General features: G+C 45.2%; 1 protein-coding gene across 3 annotated transcripts in view; it reads right to left on the minus strand.

The window, feature by feature from the left end:
* The window catches only part of CNTN6 (contactin 6), a 331,006-nt gene that overhangs the window by 111,653 nt on the left and 192,821 nt on the right, over positions 1-26,532 (minus strand). The window contains exons 5-7 of one of the 3 annotated variants that reach the window (XM_016190506.2): positions 24,737-24,832; positions 11,153-11,356; positions 8,755-8,857 (exon numbers count right to left, since the gene is read on the minus strand). In XM_016190506.2, the coding sequence (XP_016045992.1) occupies positions 8,755-8,857; positions 11,153-11,356; positions 24,737-24,832 (403 nt within the window). Of the gene's footprint in view, positions 1-8,754; positions 8,858-11,152; positions 11,357-24,736; positions 24,833-26,532 lie in introns of those variants that run through there. The other 2 variants (XM_060180342.1, XM_060180344.1) reach the window with 2 other exon arrangements.

The following is a 26,532-nucleotide window of genomic DNA, read 5'->3' on the forward strand; positions in this document are numbered from 1 at the left end:
CCCTATCTAGACCGTGAGAGAGCTATGGTGGAAAGAAAGGAAGAAAGAAAGAAATGAGAATAGAAAGGGGAAACACTAAGTAACACTTGGCCTGTATTGGTATATTGCACCAAAACAAAGGATTCCGGGGAAAGAGGGCAGGCAGGAGGACTCTGGGGTTCTGGTGTGTGATAGTGGTAAAGGATCTCCCTTGGAGGTCAAAGTGTTTTGCAGACAACTATTATGGTGAGATGAGAAATTTTAGTGGGTTAAGCGCATGTGGCACAAAGCACAAGGACCGGCATTAGAATCCCGGTCGCTTCAGGGGAGTTTCTTCACAGGTGGTGAAGCAGGTCTGCAGGTGTCTGTCTTTCTCTCCCCCTCTCTGTCTTCCCCTCCTCTCTCCATTTCTCTCTGTCCTATCCAACGACATCAACAACAACAACAGTAATAATAACCACAACAATGATAAAAACAACAAGGGCAACAAAAGGGGAAAAAATGATCTCCAGGAGCCCCAGCAATAACCCTGGAGGAAAAAAATGGAGAGAAGAGAGAAAAGAGAAGAGAAAAGAAGAGAGAGAAATCTGTACCCATGACAGCTCTGAAGCCTCAACAGGTCAAGTTTATGACCACAGCCTCAGTGGCCTTGGGACAATAGCTGGTCACTCTGCCGGGCTGGGTAGGGAGGCCTCCCGGAATCTGCTGCTCTTGGTCTCTGTCCTTCTGTCCAGGGTGGGCAGCCCCCAAATTGAACTCTGCCTTCCTGCTCCACTCAGGATTTCTCCTGGGTTTCTAGAAACAGAAGCCACTGTGCCCCCTCATACTCCCACTCTGGGCTGTGTACTCCTCATTGGTCCTTTGAGAACTTGGAAAACACTATTTCTTCTCAATTAAGAAAAAAAAAAGCCTGCATTTTAAAAAGGTCACCTTTTGAAAATTTAAAATTTTCAACTACATAGAATTAACACTGATTCGTGGCTGAAATATTAGTTAATTACAGAGGATCTAAATGGGAAATAGTTCCATAATTTCACTCCCCAGGTGAGATCTTTTGAATGCTTTTGCTGAAATTTTCCAATCTCCTTTTGTGTGAAGACATTTACAGAATGGAGGGTTAGCGGCACCTGCCCAAGGTGAATGAATCACGGGGGCAAAAAGACAATTTGATGCAAATATCCCCAGGCACGAGTGTGGGTTTTCAAATCCAAAGCAGTGAGAGGCTCACTGGACCCCAGGTCTTCAACCCACACTGCTCAGAGAAGATCAAGGACGTGGCTGACACCTATTTCCTCTGGGAATCCCTTTTATTGATTTCCAGACACCAACTCAAACACTGGCTGGCCTCTGGCTCCACGGGTTCCCTGGGCCTCATTTCCTTTCCTGCTGCGGACAAGGAGGGACTGGTCATAGGGGTAGGGGAGCAGAAATACGGCCCTGGGAAGCCCAAAGGGCAGGGAATCAGTGTGGCGTGCCTGCAGTTCTTGAACCCTGTCTAGAGAAAAGGAAGTAAAAAGACAGTTGTGCATAGTGGCTCCATGAGTGGGATGGGGGTCATGGATCAGAAGCTGGGGATATAGGAGGGTAGAGGTGCAGCGCAGACACTCCTCTGACAGGAAGCACCATAGAGCAACTGGCAGGGGCAGAGGTCATGTGGGGCAGAGGTCAGATGGGGCAGAGGTCAGGCAGGGCAGGGGCAGGGGTCAAGCAGGGTAGGAAGAGAGGTAAGACAGGATAGAGGTTAGGCAGGGTAGAGGAAGAAGTCAGGCAGGGCAAAGGCAGAGCCTCCCACCAGGAAGGAGAAAGGATGTCACTTGCTGGCATGCAGAAGCAACAAAGGTGTCTCAGAAAACAGAGAACCATAGTCTCCCCCTCCCTTCTTCATTTCCAAGGGGCTAATAAAAAGCAACTCCCCCCCTAAAAAAAAAGCCACACTGACTCCTAAAGATAAGGAATGATCCCCCTAGCTGGTGAATCGCTGTGTGTGTATCTGTGTCTGTCACATTGGGAATTGGCCAAGTTAAGTACGGTAAGGTGCTGCTCTAGCCACTGAGCTCTGGCCTGACTCCTGATCTGAAAAAATCTGAAAAAAAAAAAATAATGCAGGGGGTTGGGTGGTACTGCAGAATGTTAAGCACACATGGTGCAAAATGCAAGGACCAGCTTAAAGATGCCAGTTCGAGCCTCTAGCTCCCTACCTGCAGGAGGGTCGCTTCACAAGCCGTGAAGCAGGACTGCAGGTGTTTGTCTTTCTCTCTCCCTGTCTTCTCCATCTCTCTCTGTCCTATCCAACAATGGCAGCAATGACAACAATAACAATCACAACAATGATAAACAAAAGGGAAAAAACCGCCTCCAGGAGCAGTGGATTCCTGGTGCAGGCACTGAGCCCCAGTGATAACCCTGGAGGCAAAGAAAAAAAATACTGCAACCCAGCATTTTCTTAACATAATTTTTGTTATGATATCTGTAATCTAAAATAAGAATTTGTTTAGTTTAGTTTTGTCTTATTTTGAGCCAGGGCCTTGTACGTGTGGGATTTCAACATTCCAGCATCACTTTTCAACTCAGAAAGCGAGAGACAGTGAGAGAAGAGACACCTGAGCACCAGAGGTGCTGTGTCATGACGACTTCTATGCGGTGCCAGGACTCCCACCTGGGTCTTTAACAAGGTGAGTCAGGTGCCTCACCTGGTGAGCAATCTCCCCAGATCTAACATTTTCAGGACCCTGAAAGCACAAGGAGATGAGATGTCACCAGGGAGCATGCTTGTCTTGTTATGCATACGGCACGGGTATGAGAGCTTGTAGCATGTGGGGCATGCCTGCGCATACGGCATGGGTATGAGAACTTGTAGCATGTGGGGCATGCCTGTGCATACGGCATGGGTATGAGAGCTTGTAGCATGTGGGGCATGCCTGCGCACCAGGGGCAGCTTCTGTGCTGTGCTGTCTCTCAAAAAGTCCAGGAGGAAGGAAATAATATATGTGCAAGGCCTTGGTATCACCAAAATAATCAATAAAATACATACATATAAAGATTTGTTTTACTTATTTCATGGGACAGGGAGAGAAGGCAGAACACCTCTCTGGACCATGCAGCACTTGGACTGGAACCAGGAGCCTCAAGCATGCAAATCCTGTGTTCTACTAGCTAAATTATCGGCATGGCCATGGGGATAGAAAATTGCTGAACTGATTTTGTCTGGGCTCCAATGGGAAAAAACAAACAAACAAACAAAAAGAAAAGAATAACAACAAAACTGACTACCACGGAAGAACAGAGGAGTTGTATAAACAGAAATGAGAATTCTAAGGTTGAAAAAAATGGAAGTCCTAGGGAGTCAGGAGGTAGCGCAGCAGGTTAAGCGCATGTGGTGCAAAGCGCAAGGACCAGCAGAAGGATCCCAGTTCGAGCCGCCCGCTCCCCACCTGCAGGGGAGTCACTTCACAGGCAGTGAAGTAGGTCTGCAGGTGTCTGTCTTTCTCTCCCTCTGTCTTCCCCTCCTCTCTCCATTTCTCTCTGTCCTATCTAACAACGACGACATCAATAACGACAACAATAATAATTACAACAACAGTAAAAAAATAAATTAAAAAAATGGAAGTCCTAGAAAGGAAAATCATGTTGTGGTTCCCATGAAGTGTGCCTGCAGAGACTGGTCTTCAGTGTAGACTGAAAGATCATGAATAGGGGAGGGACGTAAAAACTAGGTGAGAGAAAACCTGGAAGCAACCTAGGTGTCCGACAACAGATGAGTGGCTAAGATATCTGTGGTCTATAGAGGAAGCCAGGAACCATTCACTTATCTGAGAGAGAGAAGAGGGAAAAAAAAAAAAGAGAAAGACATGTAGAAGTAGTAATAGGTGTAGGGGTAAACTAGAAATGAAGTAAAGGTAGGATCATTGAAAAAAAATGGGATAAATACATATATCTATGTGTACAGTTATAGAATCAGCCCGTACTGGTGGCCTTGGTAGAACTACTGCAGTTTTCAGTGGAGGGAATGGGGCACAAAACTCTGGTGGTAGGAACAGTATGGAATTATATCCCTATTAGCTTACAATTTTATAAATCAATAGTAAATCACTAATAAAAATAAATAAATAAATAGAAAGAAAGAAAATTGTAGTCTATATACATAATGGAATAGTACTCAGCTGTGAAGAAAGAGGAAGCCACCTTCTTTACCTCATCTTGGATGGAGCTTGAAGGAATCATGTCAAGCAAGATAAGCCAGAAAGAGAAGGATGAGTATGGGATGATGTCACTCACAGGCAGAAGCTGAGAAATAAGAACAGGAGGAGGAAACACAGAGCAGAACTTGGACTGGGTTTGCTGTACTATAAAGGACTGGGGTAAGAGTGGGGGTACTTTCAGGTCCTGGTGCATAATGATGGAGGAGGACCTAGGCAGAAAACTGAGAAATTTTACACATATGCCAACAACTTTATTTTTTATTTTTACTGTAAACCATTAATCAATCCCTCCAATGGAAAAAAAAATAAAGTGAGAAAAAATAACCCCAACTAAAATGCACAGAGGAAAAACACAAACCAACAACAACAACAACAACAACAACAACAAACAATAACAAAATCAGAAGCAACAGTTCAAGGAAGAAGTCAGCATTAACACCCAAATCCTCTACACCATCAAGAGAAGGAATAGCAGCCGTGGCACTCCTGAGTGACTATGTGAATGTAGATTTCTGTGACATTTCACACACGCTCAGGAACTGTCTTGAAATTAATGTTAGAAATCAAGTTAACAGGATCTGGCACTGAAACCTGTTTTTGTCCCGTGCCTCTTCCCCTTTAAATTTTTAAAATTCTGTTTGCCTGTTTCACCAGCTGATTTCCTCCTCCCACTTTGCTCCTTCAAAAGATACAACCACCAGCTGAAAGAATGTAAAGAATGTATAGTTGACAACATTTAGTAACTCTAAAATGAGAGTAATTAGAAACATGGTTCATAAGGAAAAGAGCTTTGATTTGATTTCTCCCCGAATTAATTCGTTTTGCTCAGTTTCAGTTTTGTCAAACATTTTACGAGATGATTTACTATCTCCACAGTAAACAAAAAGCTGAACAATTAAAGTGGATTTGTACAAAGCAGCCTCCATATTTGTTAAAACAAAATAATAATACATGACTAAAACCAAACACTGCACAGTGGTAATTTCTGAAGAGATGCAGAGAACATGATTTATAATTACCACTCAGTAGTTTATGAAAACACTTGGCAATACACCTACAAGTGTAGACTTATAATTTACAAAGCAAAAAGTTTGATTTTGTTCTTTTCAGATTGCTAATTATGCCTATCACATAATTAATTTTCTAGGCAGTGTTGTTTGCTGTTTGTTAATTTTGCAGATTTAGAAAAGTTGGTATTTGATAAATGTCAGATTTTATTATGGACTGAAAAGCAATGTTACTGTGTTTGTAATGTTTTCACTACAATGCAGTTTGTGTCATGCAAACTATTGGCAGGCACGTGTAAAAGCTCCTTTTGCTGGTAGCTCCTATCAGGGGAGAATGTACACACACACACACACACACACACACACACACACACGTTCATTTCAGGGGGTGAGAAATGATCTGTGCTCCTGTGACACAGAACAAATATTCCTTCCCCAGGACATCTGAACATCATCCTCTGACCCCATAAGTACTCTAGACTTTACATTTGAATCCCAAGGAATTTCAAGTCGCCGTGAATAACTGAATTTGCAAAACATAATCTCAACGTTCACTTGGTCAGATAAAATGGTACAGAGCCCAGGCCATTAAATCAATTGCTTCCCTGGCAGTCTTTTGTGAAGTGAAGCTAAGCAACTCTCTTCATTCTTAATTTACTTCAACATTCAACAGCTCTTCTTTGCATAGACAAAGAAAGTGTCAGTCATTAGTCAATCCCAATGAGATCTGCCATTTTGAGTGCTTTTAAGAATAATAAAAATATTACACACACACACATACACACACACACACAGACACACACACACACACACACACACATACACACGCATACTTAGTATTTATTTCTGCAACTCAGATTCTCCTGGGTTAGATGTTAGGCTGAAATTCTGCCAGAGAATATAGGAGCTTCTTTGCTTTGTGAAGGTGTTACATATTACCTATGCAGTTTCCTAAGTCACTGGCTTTTAACATCTAGTTTTTTTCTCCCATGGACATGAAGTTAGCAAAACAATAGTAATCAGATATTTGTCTATTTATTTCTAAATTACTTCATTCTCAACAATTTCTTTCACACATCTGCAGGTTTCACTAGTCCACACTGGACCTCTGCCCCTTTCTTTCACACTTCCTGGTGAATTGCTCAGCATGGGACAGAGGCTGTGGTGTCAGTGACCCTTTAGGCTGAGGGTCTGCCTTCATCCTGTCTCTACTCTCAGTGGCACACAAGCTGGAGTGGATGTGAATGTATATTCTCAACTCACTTGGAGTGGGATTAGCATGCCTTCCATGGGCAGGCCAGTTATGACTCATCCCATGGCTGGGGTCAGCCTGAATGTAAACAGTGTGTGTGTGTGTGTGTGTGTGTGTGTGTGTGTGTGTGTGTGTGTGTGTGTGTGTGTGTGTGTAGAAAGAGAGAATGAGCAAAGAGAAGGTGAGTATGGAGAGGCCTTGCACAGACCCACTTGGCGTGTGTGTGTGTGTGTGTGTGTGTGTGTGTGTGTGTGTGTGTGTAGAGAGAGAGAGAGAGCAAGCAAAGAGAAGGTGAGAGTATGGAGAGGCCCTGCACAGAGACCCACTTGGCCCATGCAGGCAAAAGGGACACAACTGTCCAGGTGTTACTTTTTCAACATTTCTATCAGTTATTTTTTTGTTCTTTTCTTCATATATGAGATATAGAAATAAAGAAAAGTAAAAACCCAAGATGTGTGTCATTCAAAGGCTGCCTGAACTGCAGATCAGTCTATACACCTGTTCCTCTGTTTGACTCCAGAGCTGCCTCTGATGGCATTCTCTTCTCCCGGGATCATGGCCCTGGGGAAAGGAATCATTACAGAGTCACAGGGACACCACTCTCTCTACTGAGACCAGCCCCACTAACTCAGGCACTCACAAAGAGAACTGAGTTTTCATGCTGAATTCAGAATCCTTCAAGGAACATTGGCTGCTTGTAGGTCCAGCCAGTGGTCAGTGCTGTTATGCATGTTATCCTTTCCTGTCCTCAAGACAAACACAGAAGGGATGGGCCTCCTTAAATCCTTTTGCAAGAGAAGATAGACATTCCCAAAGGTAAAAAACAGTGCTTTCTGTTCACTTTTAAAGAGATAGTCAAGTGAATCAGCAGAATCACATAGCTGGGGAACCTGATCCCATTGACTTGGAGAGCAGTTCACATCAGTAGTTACTTCTGTTTTTAAGCCCCAAGTAGCAGTACTGGGTTTGAGCTGGCCTTGCCTGTTCCACAGAGGCATGAAATCAGTCAGGTGGCAGAGTTAACATGAACCTCAATCTCCTCACACACCATAAAACTAGAACATCTCACCATAAAGCCGTGGTCACAAATGTTTTACAAACAAAATGAATTTATCTGCTGTTCTTGAGAACTGATGTTACAGTGCATGTACATGAGATTCTTGAAAACTGACCTTGATTTTCTTCCGAGTTATTTATTATGTAAGAGTATGTTTTAAATCATAGGAATCCATATTCCTGGGAGCCAAACCTAATAGGATAAGCAATTTTTCTTAAATACCATCTTCCATTGGCTTTCTCTGAAATAGATTATCTACTCCTCAGCATATTCTGCTGACAAATATTTTATGCTTTCTGTAAACTTTAATTTCTGAGCCACTTTCACAATAGTGACTACCCATCATATCTGAAAAGGTAGGCTAACAAATAAAAAAAGATGACTCCAAGTCCCCATTTGTCACTTCCTCAAGAACCATTTAATCAACCAAAAATTATTGATTGGCAAAGGAATATAGTGCCAATATTGTATAAAACAAAATGCAATCTTTCAGTATGAGAAATAAATAACTTTTAAAAAATTAGAGTTCTAAGCATTTCACATATAGACAGGAAACTGAAAGATTTATTGATAGTAACTAGCATTATTTAAATTGTCTAGGATGCTAATGTAACATAACAGCAAGGTGCTGACTCTTGTCTAGCTCTTTGTCTCTCTTTCTCTCTCTCCTTCTTTCAGATACCAACAGAGATGACACAGAGAGAGACAGTGATTGAAGCCTAAGCTCTGAGACTTCCTTCAATGCAGTGGAGGCTGGGCCTGAACCTGAGCCTGACACACATGGTGAAGCAACGTACTACCCAACTGAGCTTTTTTACTGACCCAAGGTGGAGATTATTAAATATGTTTCCTATAGTTGGAATTTAAGTCATTCTGTCTAAGTGTGTTGACCACACTGGGAGTGGAGCTCAGAAATCAACACTGAGAGTGACATACTGTAGGCATCCCATGGAGAAGACAGAGTGAAGGGGATGTTTCTGGGCTTATACCATTATACCAGTCCCTTTCTCCTTCAGAATATGCTACCTGGGATCCTCCCAGCTCTCCAACTAGAGAAAAACACAGCATGCTTCAGGGGGAACCCTCCCCTCCCTTTCCAAAGATTTCAGCACAGGTGTCTCTATTCCAATCAGAAAGGTTTACTTTCACCCAGCATTTTAAATTTTTTGGTCATTTCTTTTAAAGCAATGTTTGAATAGTAAAAAGTATTAAAAAAAACAATCAGAAAAAAAAAGCCAAACAAAAACAAAACAACCTTACTTTCCAAGGGCAAAGCATTCCAGTTTTACAGATGAATCCTTTGCAGCTTGTCTAGTTTCAGGAAAACGCACTTCAATCTTTGGTTCATATGCCCCCATCACACCTGTTAAATATCAAAAAAGCTAGCAGCATTTCTAGACAAGAGACGTTTTCTATGAAGTAAATGCTTCGTTAACCAAAGTCGGATCATTTCAGCTGACCAATTAACAATATTTTTCTACAGTTTTGCAAGTGACAGAGGGCAAGGAGATGTCGCGGTGGATTAGAGGAATTAGCTCACTCTTCTCTCCCCTATAAAGAAAAATCTGGAACATAGAGCAAAGTATCAGAATGGAACCCTCTCCTATATTCCAAATTAATACCTTTTGGAAGAATTAGTGTTTCCAATTGAGAACTGGACACACCTAGATCCTAAGCTGCTTCTGAGTTATTAAAAAGAAAGGCTTCTTCTCCAGACTCAGAGGTGTGATCTCTTCACAGGACTCATGGGGCCTCAACTCTGTGGGAACAAGGCTGTTTTCAGTGGAGCCTGCAAAAAGCCTGGTGCAACCTCTGAAACCAAATCAGTGTCCTACACCCAAACCTGTAAAGCAATTACACTGATTGGGATAAAGACATAACACTGTCGTGTCAGTTCCATGAACTTCTGCTGCAAAATGGATTTGCTGTACTTTTACAAGACACATCTCTGTTCCACATGGATTTGTGGACATGAGCTAAGCATAAGAAAAAAAGTTTTGGGCAGGGGAGACAACATCATAGTTATGGAAAAAGACTCTCATGCCTGAGGCTCCAAAGTCCCAGGTTCAATCCCTTGTACCACCATAGGTCTCTCTCTCTCTCTCTCTCTCTGTACATTTCTCTCAGTATGTTTTGTTAAAGTAGAACAAAGAAATGTTTTTTTGAAGCATAAACTCTCATGTACTTAAATATGCTACTGCCAGAGGAGCTGGCAGAAATGTCGCCATGCTAGTTTATCTTCATTAACTTAATTCATGCGACCACTCCAACTTAGTTTTATGAAATTTTAATCATTTTCTTCTTACATGTCAAACATTAGTGCAATACCTCCCTAAGTTAAATTATTTTTGTGTGTCCAGTATAGTTACATGCTAGTTGAAATTTGTAAAATGTACAGAAAGTAAAAATATCACTTTTTCAAAGAACTGGATCTTTCAAAAACATTCAAAGAGGTTGTGGTGGAGAATGTAGAAAGTATGGATTTACTCAATGAAAATGGGTAGGTTTTTTTTTTTTGACTTTTGATATTTCTTGTGTGACTATTAAAACTATATTTATTTTCCTAATAGTACATATATTCCTTCTGGTTTCTCTCTCTCTGTTTTTTCTTTTCTCTCTCTCTTTATTTATTTTACCATAAATGTATTCAAGTTAACAGAGGGCATGATAGCATAAAGGAAAATAGAAGAAATAAAGAGTAGACAGGAAAATATGGAAATATGATAAAGTCACTACACATATCATTTGGCAGCCATGAGTAGTTGAAGGGGTGAATTTGGACTTTTGAGCACTGTGGGCAACTGTCAGGGCCATGTAAATACATTGGGTCTTGGTCATCCCAAAGGATCTATGCTAAGAATTCTTGGGTGGGGTGGGGCTAGTCCAGAATCCTGCCAGCCTTCTAGCACTACATCCTTCTTTCCTTCAAGTCCTCTGAGGGGAGAAAGACAGTAGAAGGACATGGGCTCCAAGTCCAGGGCCTGATCCTAAAACATACCCACTGGGTCCCTACCTCCTCACTCCCTGCTGTGACGATTCCATTAAAGAATCTACCAGAGAGTTTTTTGTTTGTTTGTTTGTTTTCTGCAGGGACCTTCCTGAAGCCTCCCAGCCCTCTGATCTCATCCCAGCCAGGACTCACTATGATGCTTCTGGAACAATCTTCCTGGTGCTCTGGAGGAGGAGAATCAGCACCAGCTTTGAGTCTTCTTCCTCTCTGGAAAGGCACAATTAGCCCTCATGACTCTCTTTCCTGGGTGTGCTGTGTCTACCTTCTTTTTGTCAGCAGCTAATAGAGGGTGAATAAAATCAATGGGGAACAGGGACCCCAGAGTGGAGCTCTGTCAGGGCTCATGAAATTTTTGTGAATGCACTCAGCACGTCTGCCAGCACCCACACTTGCACACACCACTCCCCCCCCACCCCCCCAGACACACAGCCAGTCTAAAACACTCCAAGCAAAGGTGACCCAGAGTCAGCAGACTGACTGTCAGGGTTAAGACACAAGAATGTTCCACTTGGCTGTAGATGACACCCAGTGGATGGTATTCGTGGGCTGGGTGTTAGCCTCAGGGCATGTGTGCCCCCATTCAACACAGGGAGGCAGACAGCTCTCAAGCTGCAGACAGCATCCACCCCAGCACGAGCCTCCCCTTACCATCAGTGCGCTGCACTAGCGGCGTGGGGGGCCCCTGCACGGTCCTCTGTGCGTCCTCGTTGGTGACAAAGCAGGTGTAGTTGCCCACGTCCGAGGGCTCCACCTTGGCGATGTAGAGGTTCCCTGTCTGCTGGGACACAAAGCGTCGCTTGTCCTCCTGAACGTGCAGGGGACTCTCGTTGAAGGTCCACGCATAAGTTACTTCTGAAAGAAGAGGGTCAGCATCAGCATCCCTGCTGCCCTCCTCAGAAGAGTACCGTCTCTTCACACTCAGGGGTGGATGTGCCCTTTCTCTGTTCGCTTTATGCTTGGACTCAAATGTAGCCAAGTCAGGAGGGTAAACCTTTATTTACAAATATTTATTTATTTATTTATTTATTAGATAGAGAAAGAGAGAATTGAGAGGAAAGGAGGAGACAGAGAGGGAAAGGGAAAGAGAAAGAGAGGCACCTGCAGCATTGTTTCATCACTCAGGAAGCTTCCGACCTGAAGGTCTGGAATGGGAATTTGAACCCCGGTCCATCTAACCAGGAGTACAACCACCCAGTTTTTCTCCTTTATTAAAAAGTTCCTTCTGGCTAGAAGTGGACCTACTCTATGACCCTATGATACCTCTCCTGGGGATAGATCCTAAGGAATCAAACACACCCATCCAGAAAGATCTGTGTACACCTATGTCCATAGCAGCAAAATTTGTAGTAGCCAAGACCTGGAAGTAACTTAGGTGTCCTACAACAGATGAGTGGCTGAGAACGCTGTGGTCTATATACATAATGGAATAGTATTCAACTGTTAGGAATGATGAATTCACCTTCTTCACCTCATCTTGGATGGAGTGTGAAGGAATCATGTGAAGTAGGATAAGCCAGAAAGAGAAGGATGAATATGGGATGATCTCACTCATGGACAGAAGTTGAGACAAGAGAACGGAAAGGGAAACAAAATAGAAGTTGGACTGTCTGTGGTGCATTGAATCAAAGTCAAGGGCTTGGGTGTAGGGGGTGACCAGGTCTTGGTGCACGATGGTGGAGAAGAACCTAGATGGGGGGTGAGCGTGCTTTGCAGAAAACTGAGAAATTTTACACACATACCAACAAATGTATTTAATGTTGACTGTAAACCATTAATCCCTCAACACCAACAACAGTAGATTTTAAATCACTTTGGCATGCACAGTGCTACTCAGTGGCCTCCCACAGCCAGTCCCTTGACTGTTATAGAGAAAGGAGAGACACACATCACCAGCCCACCATCCATGGGGTGGCCCCATTGTCCATGGCGATTCCATGCATTGCCAGAGCTCAAACACAAGAGTCTCCCACACAGTAAGGTGTTCATTCTACCCACTGAACTACCTGTTGGCCCATATCACAGACTTTGAGGGATTAATTATAACATCTGGTAAGATGTTCAGGAATTAAGTAGGTGGACTTCCTGTGAAAAAGCCAAGATACATACAACATGGGTTCACAAAGTACATGCAGTTCTCCAACGATGCTCACGGAAATGCAGCAGGGTCAGAGAGATGCCACAGGCAAGTGAAAGTACTTACTTGTTAGAATCTTTGCTTAAAGATCTAAGCCCATAGCAAAAGAAATAATCAGAACTCAACTGGCTTTTGGTGCTTAGTGGAGAGAGCAGGGAGGGGGAAGTGGTGGATAAGGGATCTCTGAGCTGTGATGTTGCTTGAACTTTGGTGGCTGGTGTGAATTTTACTAGGGGTGTGTGTGTGTGTGTGTGTGTGTGTGTGTTTCTCTATGTGTATATTTTTGTACTCCTAAAACACTATAATGTTGTAAACAAGAGTTACAGCAATAAAAAAATATTACTGCTTGTATCTTAACTCTTCTTCAGCCACCAGACTCCAGATGCTACCATGATGCCAACCAAACTTCCCTGGGCAGACAACCCCACCAATGTGTCCTGGAGCCCTTCTTCTTCTAGCGTTTGCCCTTCTTCCATAGCCAGTCAACAGCGTCAGGTTGCTGCTTGTTGCTGGCTTTGAATGTGACTGGGATCCATGTCGATTCAGTCGGCTAGGAAGGATCGTCAGTTTTCCCAATGAATGGGTACTCACGGGATGCACCACGGGAAGGTCGATCCAATGCATCCTGGAGCCCTGTTTCCCCAGAGCTCTGCCCCACTAAGGAAAGATAGAAACAGGCTGGGGATATGGATCAACCTGTCAATGTCAATGTTTAGCAGAGAAGCAATTACAGAAGCCAGAACTCCCCCCTTCTGCACCCCATAATGACCCTGGGTCCATCCTCCCAGAGGGGTAGAGAATAGGAAAGCTATCAGGGGAGGGGATGGGATACAGAGTTCTGGTGGTGAGAACTGTGTGGAATTGTACCCCTCTTATCCTTTGGTCTTGTCAGTATTTCCATTTTATAAATAAAACAAAATAAAAAAAAATAAAAATAAGAAATATAAATTAAAGGACAAGCAGGGGATCCGGTAGTGGCACACCCAGTTAAGAGCACACATTACCCTGCACAAGGAGCTGAGTTTGAGCCCTCACTCCCCACTTACAGGAGGGATGCATTATGAGCTGTGAGGCAGGTTTGCAGGTGTCTCTATTTCTCTCTCCTTCTCCCCTCTCAATTTTTTTATTTTTTCAAATATTTATCTATTTATTTATTCCCTTTTGTTGCCCTTGTTGTTTTATTGTTATTGTGATTGATGTCATTGTTGTTGGATAGGACAGAGAGAAATGGAGAAAGGAGGGGAAGACAGAGAGGGGGAGAGAAAGATAGACATCTGCAGACCTGCTTCACCACCTGTGAAGCGACTCCCCTGTAGCTGGGGAGCTGGGGGCTTGACCTGGGATCCTTACTCTGGTCCTTGCACTTTGTGCCATGAGTGCTTAACGCGCTGCGCTACAGCTCAACTCCCTCCCCTCTCAATTTTTATCTGTCCTATCTAATAAAAAATAGAAAAAAAAAAAAAAAGAAAAGATGGCTGCCAGGAGAAGTGGATTTGTAGTGCAGGAACCCAGTACCAGAGATAAATCCGGTGGCAAAAGAAAGACAAGCAGGTGCCTTCTCAGGTGAGCTATCCTGCCAACTCACAAGGAAAGTTTCAGTACTGGGGGCCGGTTGGTGGTGAACCTGGTTGGATACACAGGTTACCATGCACAAGGACCCAAGTTCGAGCCCCCATTCCCCACCTGCAGAGAGAAAGCTTCATAAGTGGTGAAGCAGGGCTGCAGGTGTCTCTCTGTCTCTCTCCCTCTCTATCTCCCTCTTCCTTCTTGGTTTCTGACTGTCCCTATCCAATAAATAAATAAACAAATAAGATAAAAATTTATGAAAAAAAGAAAAAAGTTTTAGTACTATGCCTCCCCCCCCCCCATCATCATCTGAAGTAAAAAGGATGGATGTCCATCCAGAATGGTGAAATCTCACACAAGGAGGCCTTGGTTTGGTTTGACAACCAAAGTGTATTTATTTCCCTGTGGGAGTATGTGTGTGCATGTGCTAAGGTTTCACATTGAAGAAAACATTTCATTTATTCACTTTAATGAGAGAAATATACACTGAGAGACCAGACACTGCTCAGCTCTAGTTTATAGTGATGCTGAGGATTAAACATGAGACCTCCGGGCCTCAGGTATAAAAGTCTTTCTGTAAAACCATTATGCTGTGTCCCCAGCTCTAAGGCATCACATTTCAACCTAGGAATAGACATCATAGTCTATTCCAGGTGAGGGGAAAAATTCAAGATATTTTCACTCATAGTCCATTTCTATCACACTGGAATTTTGAAAATTAATTAAGTACTTAATTTAACTTTTTAAAAAATTTTGCTACCAGGGTTACCTCTGTGGCTCAGTGCTGACACTGCAAATCTAATGCTCATGGTGGCCATTTTTCTTTCTTTCTTTCTTTCTTTCTTTCTTTCTTTCTTTCTTTCTTTCTTTCTTTTAACTTATCTGATAAGACAGAGAATTGGGGGGGGAAGATAAAGAGGGAGCGAGCGAAAAAAGGCTTGGTAGTGATGCACTTGGTCAAGCACAGCACACATCACAATGTACAGGACCCTGTTTCAAGCTCTTGGTACTGGGGGTCTACAAGAGGGAAGCTTCACTCCCCTCAATTTGTCTCTATCTCTATCCAAAATAGATAAATAATTTTTTTTTTAATAAAAGAGAGATGGACAAAGACAGACACTGGCAGACCTGCTTCACCATCCATAATGTGTCCCTACAACAGGATGGGAACAGGGATTGGACCCTGGATCCTTGTGCAACATGCTAGACTTTGTAATTATATGTGGTATTTATTAAAACAGGGGGAAAAAAAGGCAACAGCAGGCTGAAGAGCAAACCTGGAAAACCAAGCCTGGAATGAACACGATGGGCACTGGCTTCTGTTCACTGGCAGCTGGGATGAAGACTCTGGACTGCGGTATTTTATTCAGAGTACTGACTCCAGGCGTCCGCCCCTTAGAATCACTGAGAAGGTCTGTCCTATCCAGAGAGCTCATCCCACTTCTGCAGGGATATGGATGAAGGTGTCGCCGAGTTTGTGTGAACAGGCCCTTGATGACTTATTGAGGGAACTGGAACATTATCTTCTGAGCCACCCGGCTAAGGGTGGAATGGAAAAATCTCAGTATAGCAAGAGAGAGAGAGAGAGAGGCCGGGGGAGAGGGAGAGGGAGAGAGAGAACCACACAGATGCCTGAAATGAAGTTCTGAAAGACAGTAGTGAGGATATAGAGTCCTGAGCCTGAGGCAGGAGAGAGGAAGAAGATGTACTTCATAGGCTGAGCTGTTGTTGTGTATGTAAGGAGTTAAATAAATCCCTTTCTGTTGATATTCAGAAGCAGAGGAGGCTTGGAGGCAGGTAGGGGACTCAGGTGCTGCCTGTGCCCTAAGGAGCAGCCTGAACTAGAGACCTGGTAGCAAATGAGCTCTTCTCCATCAGCACCCCACAGCAGAGGGCAGGGGCCATGCCTGAGCTGTGGCAGGCAGCATTCATCTCCACACTGAAGAGGAAGCTGGGTCTTTGCTTTTTTTTTGCCTCCAGGGTTATCACTGGGGCTCCGTCCTTGCACTATGAATCCACTGCTCCTGGTGGCCATCTTTTTTTTTTTTCCATTGCTTTTGTTGTTGCTGTTATTGTTGTTGTTGCTGCTGCTACTGCTGCTGTTGTTGTTGGATAGGACAGAGAGAAACTGAGGGAGGAGGGGAAGACAGAGAGGGAGCAAGAAAGATAGACACCCGCAGACCTGTTTTACCACTTGTGAAGTGACCCTCCTGCAGATGGGGAGCTAGGGGCTCAAACCGGGATCCTTACTCTGGTCCTTGCAGGCTTCTCACCATGCCACAGCCCGCCCCCCTTGGCCTTTGCTTCTTTGAGTGGTTCACTCTGGTCTTGTTTAAACTCCTCTGGAATCCCTGCTTTTAGATCAAGTATGCATGCATGCAAGTCACTTTTTGTTCTTGGAATCAGGCTTTGACATTCCTGTCTCAGGCATAGGCTCCTGGCTTTTGGCGACCCCCCACTGGAGGCTTTTATCATTCCAGGTGGTCTCAGGCTTCTAAATTTCCTTCCCAATGTCCTTTTCTGTCTCACTTCTAATCCTGCTGCTCTGTCTCTGCCAAAGAGATGCTCAAAGACTTTTTGTCTGAAACCAGAGAGCCATCTAGGTAGTTTTTTTTTCCCCTTCAATATAAAAGGAAGCAGAAAATGCAGTTCAGATGCCCCTGTGATCACTGGCTCCTCTTGTGAAGCTTTTAGGGAAACAAAGACAATCTGGAACAGATTCTCACACCCAGGCCTCCACTCAAGGGCCCTGGATTTGGGGAGACCTACCTGAGGGGAGGCAGAAACTCTGGTCCCCTGGTGTCCAAGGGAACCCCTTCCATTTCACAGAAATTGCAGGCTGCCTTGATGCTCAGATCTTTGTACTTTTCCCCCTATAATCATGGAAGCTGAAGCTGTAATTACCATCTCTCCCTTGGCAAATTCATCTTACCTGAGCTGCTAGAAGTTCCTGATATGTTTCTACCTGCGGTGTGCCGGTGTATCTTTGTGCAAGAGTGGAGCAATTTGAAGCTGATGGAAGACTCCAGCCAGGGAGTACGGAAAGTGATGTAAAGAGTGACTGACCATGCCAGGAGCCCTTTCATTTCTCATCCGTGTCCACAGGACAACAAGTGTTTTTGTGAGGTGACCTGGCCTTTGCCAACACAGTCCTTGGATGGACAAGTATATTGGGACTGTGAGTAGAAAGATAAGCTTTCTGGGGCTGGGTGGTGGAGCACCTGGTAGAATGCACATGCTACTATGCACAAGGACCTGCATTCAATTCAACCCTCCAATCCCTACCTCTGTGTGTGTGTGTGTGTGTGTGTGTGTGTGTGTGTGTGTGTGTGTGTTGGGGGAAGTAGAGCAGTGTCGCAGGTGTCTCTTTCTCTCTCCATCTCCCACTTCTTTATCAATTTCTCTGTTTCTATACTATATGGCCCTAGTCAATAAGAGGTATACAGAAAGCAAGGAGTAAATTCTGGGGCTTTCTCTCCAAATCTACTCTGCAAATAATTTTTTTTGGCCTCCAGGGTTATTGCTGGGGCTCAGTGCCTGCACCATGAATCCACTTCTCCTGGAGGCCAAATGAGGTATCCTAGAAGGACCAATCACTGCTGGTCAGTCTGGGGAATTAGTAGCAAAGGGGGCTGGCTTGTTCTCATTTTGCTCCACCAACAAACTATAAATGTTCTTGGCCCAGAGTTCCTGTCTGTGATGTCCTTGTGCATCTCTTCTGCTTTCTTGTTGGCAAATGAGGGCAAGTCTGCCATTTTGAAACCAGGGGTATTCTCAGCTGAGAATAGAATGCAAATTTCAAAGCTTGAGGAAATCATTCTTCCTCCCGGAGCAGAGATCTCAAATTCCAGCATATGCCAGAGCCACCTGTAGAATGGGTGAAATGCCAACTCTGGCCCCACTTCTGTTCTTCCCAAACTCTGGGGGTGTGTGTGTCAGAAGTGGACAAAGCACCACAGATTCTGACAAAGGGGTCCTGGGGTGACTAGGGGAATCATGTCGGCTCCTCTGCCTCTTTTTACCCCATCATCTAGTGGCCAAGGCTGGAGGGGTTGGGGGTCACAGCAACTTCATTCACAGGGTCACACCATTTGTGGGGTAAACAGCTGAAGAATCCGAGGGAAGGTTTGTCCCCACTCTGCCCCAGCTCTGCTATCGGTGTCCATGTGCCTTTGGCCTCTGTGAGCTGGTAAAGACGCTGGGCTGTGATCCCTTCTCTTTGCTGTCTTCCTCTTTTCCCAGCCTTTCCCACAGACAGGGGCCTACATTCTTCTGCCCAGTCATTGGCCTCTGGCAGGCTTAGTGTGTATTTTTTTAATGGGGAAAGAAAAAAAAAACCTTATAAATGGGGCATTTCAAACCCTTCTCATTTGGCTTTTTTAATTAAATGTATAATTCATGAGCCACTTAAGTTGAAGCCACTGATTCTTTCAGTATTCTCTCCATCCCTGATGACACGTCTGTTATTAATGATGGTGGGATGGTTCAGTGGGCACACGAGAGCGAGAAGAGTCAGTCTTCTGGAAGCATCTGTGGATTCGCAAAGACAATGTCCCCTCTGATTCCATCATCGCTAGCAGTGGGGGGACTCTGCCTATTGCTATCCCAAGCATGCAGCCGAGTCTGCTCCCCAACCCCTTGAGGGTTTTGATATCTTCTGCAGCCCTGACACTTGTACTGCTCTATTTAAAGCATAAACACAGAAGACAGAGACAATCAGACCCATTCTCCGGGCTATTGTTTTCATGAGGGAGGAATCTCCTGAGGCAGACCAGCAGCAGTGACACACACAGAGACACCAAGAACTTCTAAGTGTTTTGTAGGCCAGATCTCAAAATGGGCAGGTCCCAGCAGCCACCATAGCCCACCTGAGCCACTGTGATCACCTGGACTACTTGCACTCACATCTTCATGGTCAGAAGTCTGGTCAGCCTTCTGCTTGGCTTAGCAGGATGTACTCTCAGGGGAAGCCAGAGCTGGAGAACTTCTCAAGGGGGTGCCTCACATCCCTCTTCTCATCTGCTCACCTGCTGTGTACACCTGGCCTTACTGCTTTCCTTCCAATATGGACATGATTGACCACAGGCCCTTTGCACAAGCTGTCTCTGCTACTTGGACCCGTACACCATTCCCAACTCTCCATCCTCCTCTACTGCAAAGTCAGTGCATGCTTCTGGGGTTAGAAATCACAATAGCAAAGTGATTGCAAAGTGCCCCCAGCTTCCCTTACTAACTGGCAGGTCATATTTGTTTATTCTGCTTATTGTAAGATTCCTGGAGTTTTGTTCTCTATTCTAACCCTAAGAATAATAAAATGAGTGCACTTAATGGGCACACAATTAATATCTGCTGAGTGAATGGATGGTCTGACTGGGATACTGAAGGCTACTCTCACTGATGTTATTATCACACCAACAAGCACACATTCAAATGGCTCCCGAAGAAGCTTCCATTCCCAGCTGGACGCCTCATGTAGCAAACAGCCCTCCCACTCACTGAAGAAACAGTCATCAGATGGACAGGGAGGAGGGAGCTATGGAAACTGAACACTTTTTCTCCATATCATTTTCCTCTTCTACAGCCCCATTTTTGACTCTTCACTAGAATGATTTTCAGTTTAAGTCAAATTGTTAACATTTTTTATTAATGCCAATACAAACAGGGAGCTCAGACAACAGAGCTATCTTCCTGCCACAGGGTGGATGCTCAGACTACAGGCATAAATTCAACTGTCCTACCAACCTGAAAGTCGTATCTGAGGAGAGAACGGAACATTTCCTCTCAAACAAATTTTCAACCTCTGGTTTTTATGAGCCTGGGACTGAGAGCTTTATACCCAGATAATAAAGGAAAAAAATGTGCTGTGTCTTTTGGATGCAGTGAAGCTCCTCTTTCACACTGCTGGTGATCTTAATGATTTTAGACACCACGTATCATTGCTTTGCTCTGCTATTTTAAAATAAATTTTTGCACGAGGCTGGGCCAAGTTGCTGCGCACGTGAAGATCCACTCAGTGTGCATCTTCACATCCATCCAGCAGTCTAGGCCCTGGGCTCTTATGTTCATTTCTAAAACTTAGGGATAAGTCAGCTTTCTGTTCTGCTTCAAGTGACGCCTGCAGAATGTTTGCTCTATGGGACTGAGGCTCTTAGCCATAGCTCACCCCTGAGGTGGGAGAACTATCTGCACACAGGCTGGAGACCTGCTCAGGCCATGGGGATCCTCTCCAGTGGCAAGGTGAGGTGGACATCCTATTCGTGTGTGTGTGTGTGTCTGTGTGTGTGCATGTGTGTGACCCAGACTTTTCAAGAGCATCCTGGAGGAAAGCAAGGCTTTCATGTCACCAAGACCACATCACGCTGTTCTGAGCTCCAGAGAGTGACAAGCTGGACAGTGCTTTTTCTGAGACCAACACAGAAATCAAGGAGGAAGGTTGGGCCAGCCAGTGGAGGGTGCCCAGAGCATGCCTGGGAGAGGAGCCGCACACTGTCTGGAAGAGGAGGGTGCACATCAGGTCTCTGAACTCCCGTGGGGCTCAGGTACCAGGAAGGCTGGCTTTGTGTCTGCAGCCTCTCTGTACACCCTGTCTCTGAGGAGGGCACTGAGGGAGCAGGTCTGCTTCTTTCTCCAGACTGTAGGGGCCATACTCCTGGGCTGCTTTTTATTTAGACAGTTTGAGAGATGCTATCATGTCAGAGCTTCTCCTGGTGTGATAGTACTTTTCATATGGTGCCAGGGCTTAAAGCAGGGCTGAGTGCAGGGCAGGGCACACAAACTGCCCAGTGAACTTTCTCCAAACCCTCTAGTACCATACAGGTCAGAGAGAATGTACCAAGTGCAGTGAGCCTCAGTGCTATGCTGAGCTCTTTCACTCAGAGGACCTTTCTTTCCCAGAGTCACCTCGTGGTCAGCTCTTCTCCCCTGAGAGAGAAGCACATGCATTTCTCGGTGCCCTGGATCTGGGAAGGAGTTCTCCTGCAGTCAGGTGTCTGTTGTGGTGCGCAGGAGAAAGGGAGTTCCTGTACCAGCCCTGCTTTTCCTATGTCACTAGCTCTGTGGCCACCCAAGATGGAATTCCACAGGCACCTGTGAGCTTCCGCATGGGTACCTATGTGAGCTAAAGTGTGGATGTATTTATGAGTGTGTCAATGGACCATTTTCTGCACATTCATTGGATTCAGTCTAATTTCCTTACTTTCCTAATAAAACATCCCAAGAGGCGACTTAGTGGTTTGCCCATTAGAGTGTGCGCTTTATTATTCACAAGGTCCTGGGTTCAAGGGTTGGCACCCCATGGGGGCATGCTGGATGGCATAGGCAGAGCACCATGGGTGATGGAGTGGTGTTGGGGTATTCTTTTTTTAAAATTAATTTATTTATTCCCTTTTGTTGCCCTTGTTGTTTTATTGTTGTAGTTGTTATTGTTGTTATTGATGTCGTCTTTGTTGGATAGGACAGAGAGAAATGGAGAGAGGAGGGGAGACAGAGAGGGGGAGAGAAAGACGGACACCTACAGACCTGCTTCACCACCTGTGAAGCGACTCCCCTGCAGGTCGGGAGCCAGGGGCTCAAACCAGGGTCCTTATACTGGTCCTTGGGCTTTGCGCCAAGTGCGCTTAACCCGCTGAGCTACTGCCCAACTCCCAGGGTGTTCTTCTATCCACTCTTCTCTCTCCGTTCTTTACCTCTCAGCATACAGATTGAAGGGGCTGGGATGGAGAGGTGTCTGGGCAGTAACTTGAATGCCTGAGGCCCTGATCTCACTATGTGGTGTCAAGACAAAGAAAGGAAGAAAGGCTGGAGCTCACTGCTGTGCGTTTGCCAGGTCTGCTGCCAGGCACCACCTGGGCAGTCCCTGTGACACACCAGATGGAAAACACAGAGAAGTGAAGATGCTCTGATTAGGCCCTGAGCACTGGGTTCCCCCCTGGAAGCTGGACTCATGGTGTCCAACGGAAACAACCAGAGGGTCCATGGTTCATGTAGGCATTTTATCCATTCAGACTCTCAACTTGGGGTCTAATGTTTTTTCTAACAATTTTTTTTTAAATCTATTACTTTGGGGTTGGGTGGTAGAGCAACGGGTTAAGCACACATGGTGCAAAGCGCCAGGACCGGCATAACGCCCCCGGTTCGAGCCCCTGGCTCCCCATCTGCAGGGGAGTCACTTCATAGGCGATGAAGCAGGTCTGCAGGTGTCTATCTTTATCTCTCCCTCTCTGTCTTCCCCTCCTATCTCCATTTCTCTCTGTCCTATCCAACAATGCATGACATCAACAATAATAATAACCACAACAAGGCTACAACAACAAGAGCAACAAAAGGGGAAAAAATGGCCTCCAGGAGCAGTGGATTCATGATGCAGGCACTGAACCTCAGCAATAACCCTGGAGGCAAAAAAAGTCTATTATTTTTCATTTGATAGAGAGAAATTGAAGGGGAGGGGAAGGTAGATGGAAACAGAGAGACACCAACAGTCCTGCTTCACCACTCATGAAGCACCCCTCCTGCAGGTGGGGACCAGGCACTTGAACTTGGGTCCTTGATCACAGTAATGTGACCACTCAACTAGATGTGCCACTGTCTTCTTCTTCTTCTTCTTCTTCTTCTTCTTCTTCTTCTTCTTCTTCTTCTTCTTCTTCTTCTTCTTCTTCTTCTTCTTCTTCTTCTTCTTCTTCTTCTTTAATCCAGAGGATAATCGTTTACAGTACAGTTGCTGACAGCATTTCTCATCTCACCAAGATAGGTGTCTCCAAAACACTTTCATCCCAAATTAGGCCCAACATCCTGTACCAGGACCCGAGAGCTACCTCCTTCCCCCCAGCTCCCTTCCTTCCCTCCGCCCCCAGAGTCCTTTGCTTTGGTGCAATACAACAAACCCAGTCCAAGTCTGACTTTGTGTTTTCCCTTTCTGCTCTTGCTTCTTAAGTGCTGCTGATGAGTGAAATCACACCAAATTCATCCTCCTCTTTCTATTTTTCAATGTAATTTTGATAATGGTGCTGGGGCTTCACTACTCTGTGTCATTTTTTCCCCTTTCAAACAAAGTGAGTGTGGGAGAAAGAAGGACAGAGTCTGAGGGAGAGAGGGAAAGGCATCGCAGCACTGAAGCTTCTCCAGTGTGGTGAGAGCTGGAACTGGAATGTAAGGAACTGAGCACAGACTAGTGGTGCTGTCTGCCCTGCGAAAGTGCTGCTCAGACCCACTAAATTCTCCTTCTCTCTTAATAAAAGTGAGTATCTAAATTAAAATATCTTTAAAGGAATTACAAGGGGGCAAGTTCTGGTGCACCTGGTTAAGTGCACACATTATAGTGTACAAGGACCCAGGTTCAAGCCTCTGGTTCTCACCTGCAGGGGAAAAGTTTCATAAGTGGTGAAGCAGGGCTGCAGGTATCTCTCTATCTCTTCCCCTCTCTATCTCCCTCTCCCCTTTCAATTTTCTATGTCTCTAGCCAATAAAAATATATAAATAAACAAAAGAATTACAACATGATCTCCTTTATGAATATTTTATAAAAGTCAATATGTGGGAACTGAATAGAGCTCTAATGTGCCAGCTCTCGCCTTTTATTGTAATTGGAGAGAGACAGGGAGAAACTGAGGTGGAAGGGGGAGAGAAGGAGAGACCTCTGCAGTACTGCTTCACCACTTGTGAAGCTTCCCCTATATATGTTGGGAACAGGAGTCTGAACCCAGGTCCTTGTGCATTTAGCTGGGTGGGTCACTGCCCAGTCCTGATCTTGCCTTTTTTTTTTTTTAAATCAAATGTCATGCATGCTTGTCAAGTTACGGAACAGAACCTATATGATATGACGTCCTATAATTGACATGATGCAGAACTGTCCAACTACAATGCCTCCACAAACAGTCACACTGCCTCCTGCAGATGTGTTCTCAGTGATGAGTCTGGTGCATTTTACCAAATCCCCTGGGTTCTAAGAAAGCACAAACGTAGGAGGAGGAGAAATGCATGGGGAGTCCTGAGCAGCAGACCAGGACACTGGCCAGTCTCCATGGAGACCCCCAAGTCTTTCTAACCCTCCAGAGTCTGACTCTACACCTTCCAAACACACTCCCACTGAGCCTGCTAGTTCCCTCCCCGAATCAACGGGACTACATAAGGAGTGCTGGCATCCTTCTGCACTCTGGAAGCTCTGTGACAATCATGGAGTTCCTGCTTTTGTGCTTGCACTGACCACTGTGTCCTCCAAAGTGCCACTCTGCCATCTGGAACCCTATGTGCACTTGAGCCCAGGTGACTATGTAGCCTGTGTGTTATCCGAACCCCCCATTGAACCCAGGTGACCATGTAGCCTGTGTGTTCTCTCCCCGCTCATTGAGCCCAGGTGACCATGTAGCCTGTGTGTTCTCTCCCCCCTCATTGAGCCCAGGTAACCATGTAGCCTGTGTGTTCTCTCTCCCCCCCCCATTGATCCCAGGTGATCATGTAGCCTGTGTGTTCTCTCCCCCCCCATTGATCCCAGGTGACCATGTAGCCTGTGTGTTAACCCCCCACACACATCCACGTACCTCCAAAGTGGGATGGAGGACCACAGAGGAGTACCACACCTTGGCCTTCCCGCACTGACACCATGCTTCTGCTTCTCGATTCAAAGTCTTCAAGATCTTGGGGAGCAAAGAAAAGCAGATTAGTATGAACAGTTTTCCAGGAAAAAACAAAAAACAAAAAACAAACCGGATACAGAGCTGCTTCAAACCTGCTATGGGTAATGGACGCCTCCCCCCCCCACTCCACTCCATCCTGCTTGGCTTCTTCCTTCCTTCTTCTTTTTAAATAAAACCACACAGAGCAGATGATAAACACAACTGTCTATAAGTTTGACTTTTGACAACAGGCTTCCATGAGCTTCCACTGTTTATGGCACTTTTTGTTTGTTTCAGACGTAAAAAAGAAAATCAGGGAAGCAGAGGGAGAAGGAGAAACACTCCAACATTAATTTTCCCTGGCACCATGCAGGTGCTCCCATGTGGTGCCAGCGCTTGAACCCTGGTTCTTGAGCATGGTAAAGTGTGTGGCTCTGTCTGGTGGGCCATCTCCTGACCCTGACACAGGCACTCACACCACTGTCTGCTAATTCTCCTCCAAGCAGCCGCGTTCAGAATAGCAGTCAAATACCCACTTCAGAGTCTCTTTCACAGTCCAGGGCAGAGCTGAAGACAGAGTGTTCAAATATAGAGAAAATATGCCAACCTATATCTAAGACTGTGGGAGAACGAGAGTGCAGGTGGGGATGGGGATACAGACCTTTGGTGACAGGAGGGGTGAAGAAAAAGATACTGTAGATAATGGCTCAATAAAGCTCTAAATAAACTAAAATCTACTTTATCTGAAGTTGAAGGAAAAAAAAAAAAGACAGAGGGTTGTAGTCATGCTGCTGAGTGTTTTCTGGTCTGTGAGAGTGTAGGAGGGAGGATGTCCAGGAGTGAGCTCCCTGAGGCAATGAATGAGGAGGAAAGAGACACAGCATTTCCACTGTTCCTCAGATCCCAGGCTGCTGTGAGAGCTTCCCTTCCAGGAAAGAAAGTAGGCTGAGCTTCAGAAACTCCACAGTCTCAAAGACTCAGCCCAGCAGCAGAGTGCTTACCGGAAGCCTGCAGAAGCCATCCCTCTGTGCGTGGGTCTTTCCACACTCTCGGGGGTGGGGAGGTGGCCATAGGCCCCTAGGAATGGGGACAGTGCTGAACTTCTCTCAGCTCTGACCTGCAACATCTCTCATCTACCCATCTATCCAACTACTCACCCAACCACTCACCGATCCATTTCTTTACCCTTTCATCCATCCATCCATCCACCCATCCATCCATCCATCCATCCATCCAGCCATCCAGCCATCCACCCATCCATCTACCCACCTCCTCAATCACCCATTTATTCATGCAGTCATCCATTCATCCACTCATTGAACAAATTTATATTTAACCTCTACTAAAACAAAGAGGGAATCAAAGATAAACTGGTAAGGAAGGCAGACGGGCAGATCACCCTTGGCTGTGCTCACTGTCTAATGGTGAAATCCACAGACAAATGGAAACGTCGCTTATGGTCTGTGCTAAGCAGTACGGGGTGGAGGCTGCTAGGTGTCTACCAACACCTCTGCATCTTCCAGGTAAGAGATACTTTGTCCAGGCACACCGTGCTTTCCTTTCTTGTCTCTGTCCCCGTTTCTCTCTTTGGGAGGGTGGCATCTTCTACAGGATAATTTTTCCAGACAGAGAGGAGAGGCATAGCACAAGGAAAGAAACCACAGGGATGGGCTCAAACCAGGGTCATGTACAGAGCAAAGCAATGCACTATCCAATAAGCT

The sequence above is a fragment of the Erinaceus europaeus genome, chromosome 21 (genome assembly GCF_950295315.1).
Source record: "Erinaceus europaeus chromosome 21, mEriEur2.1, whole genome shotgun sequence".
NCBI lineage: Eukaryota > Metazoa > Chordata > Mammalia > Eulipotyphla > Erinaceidae > Erinaceus > Erinaceus europaeus.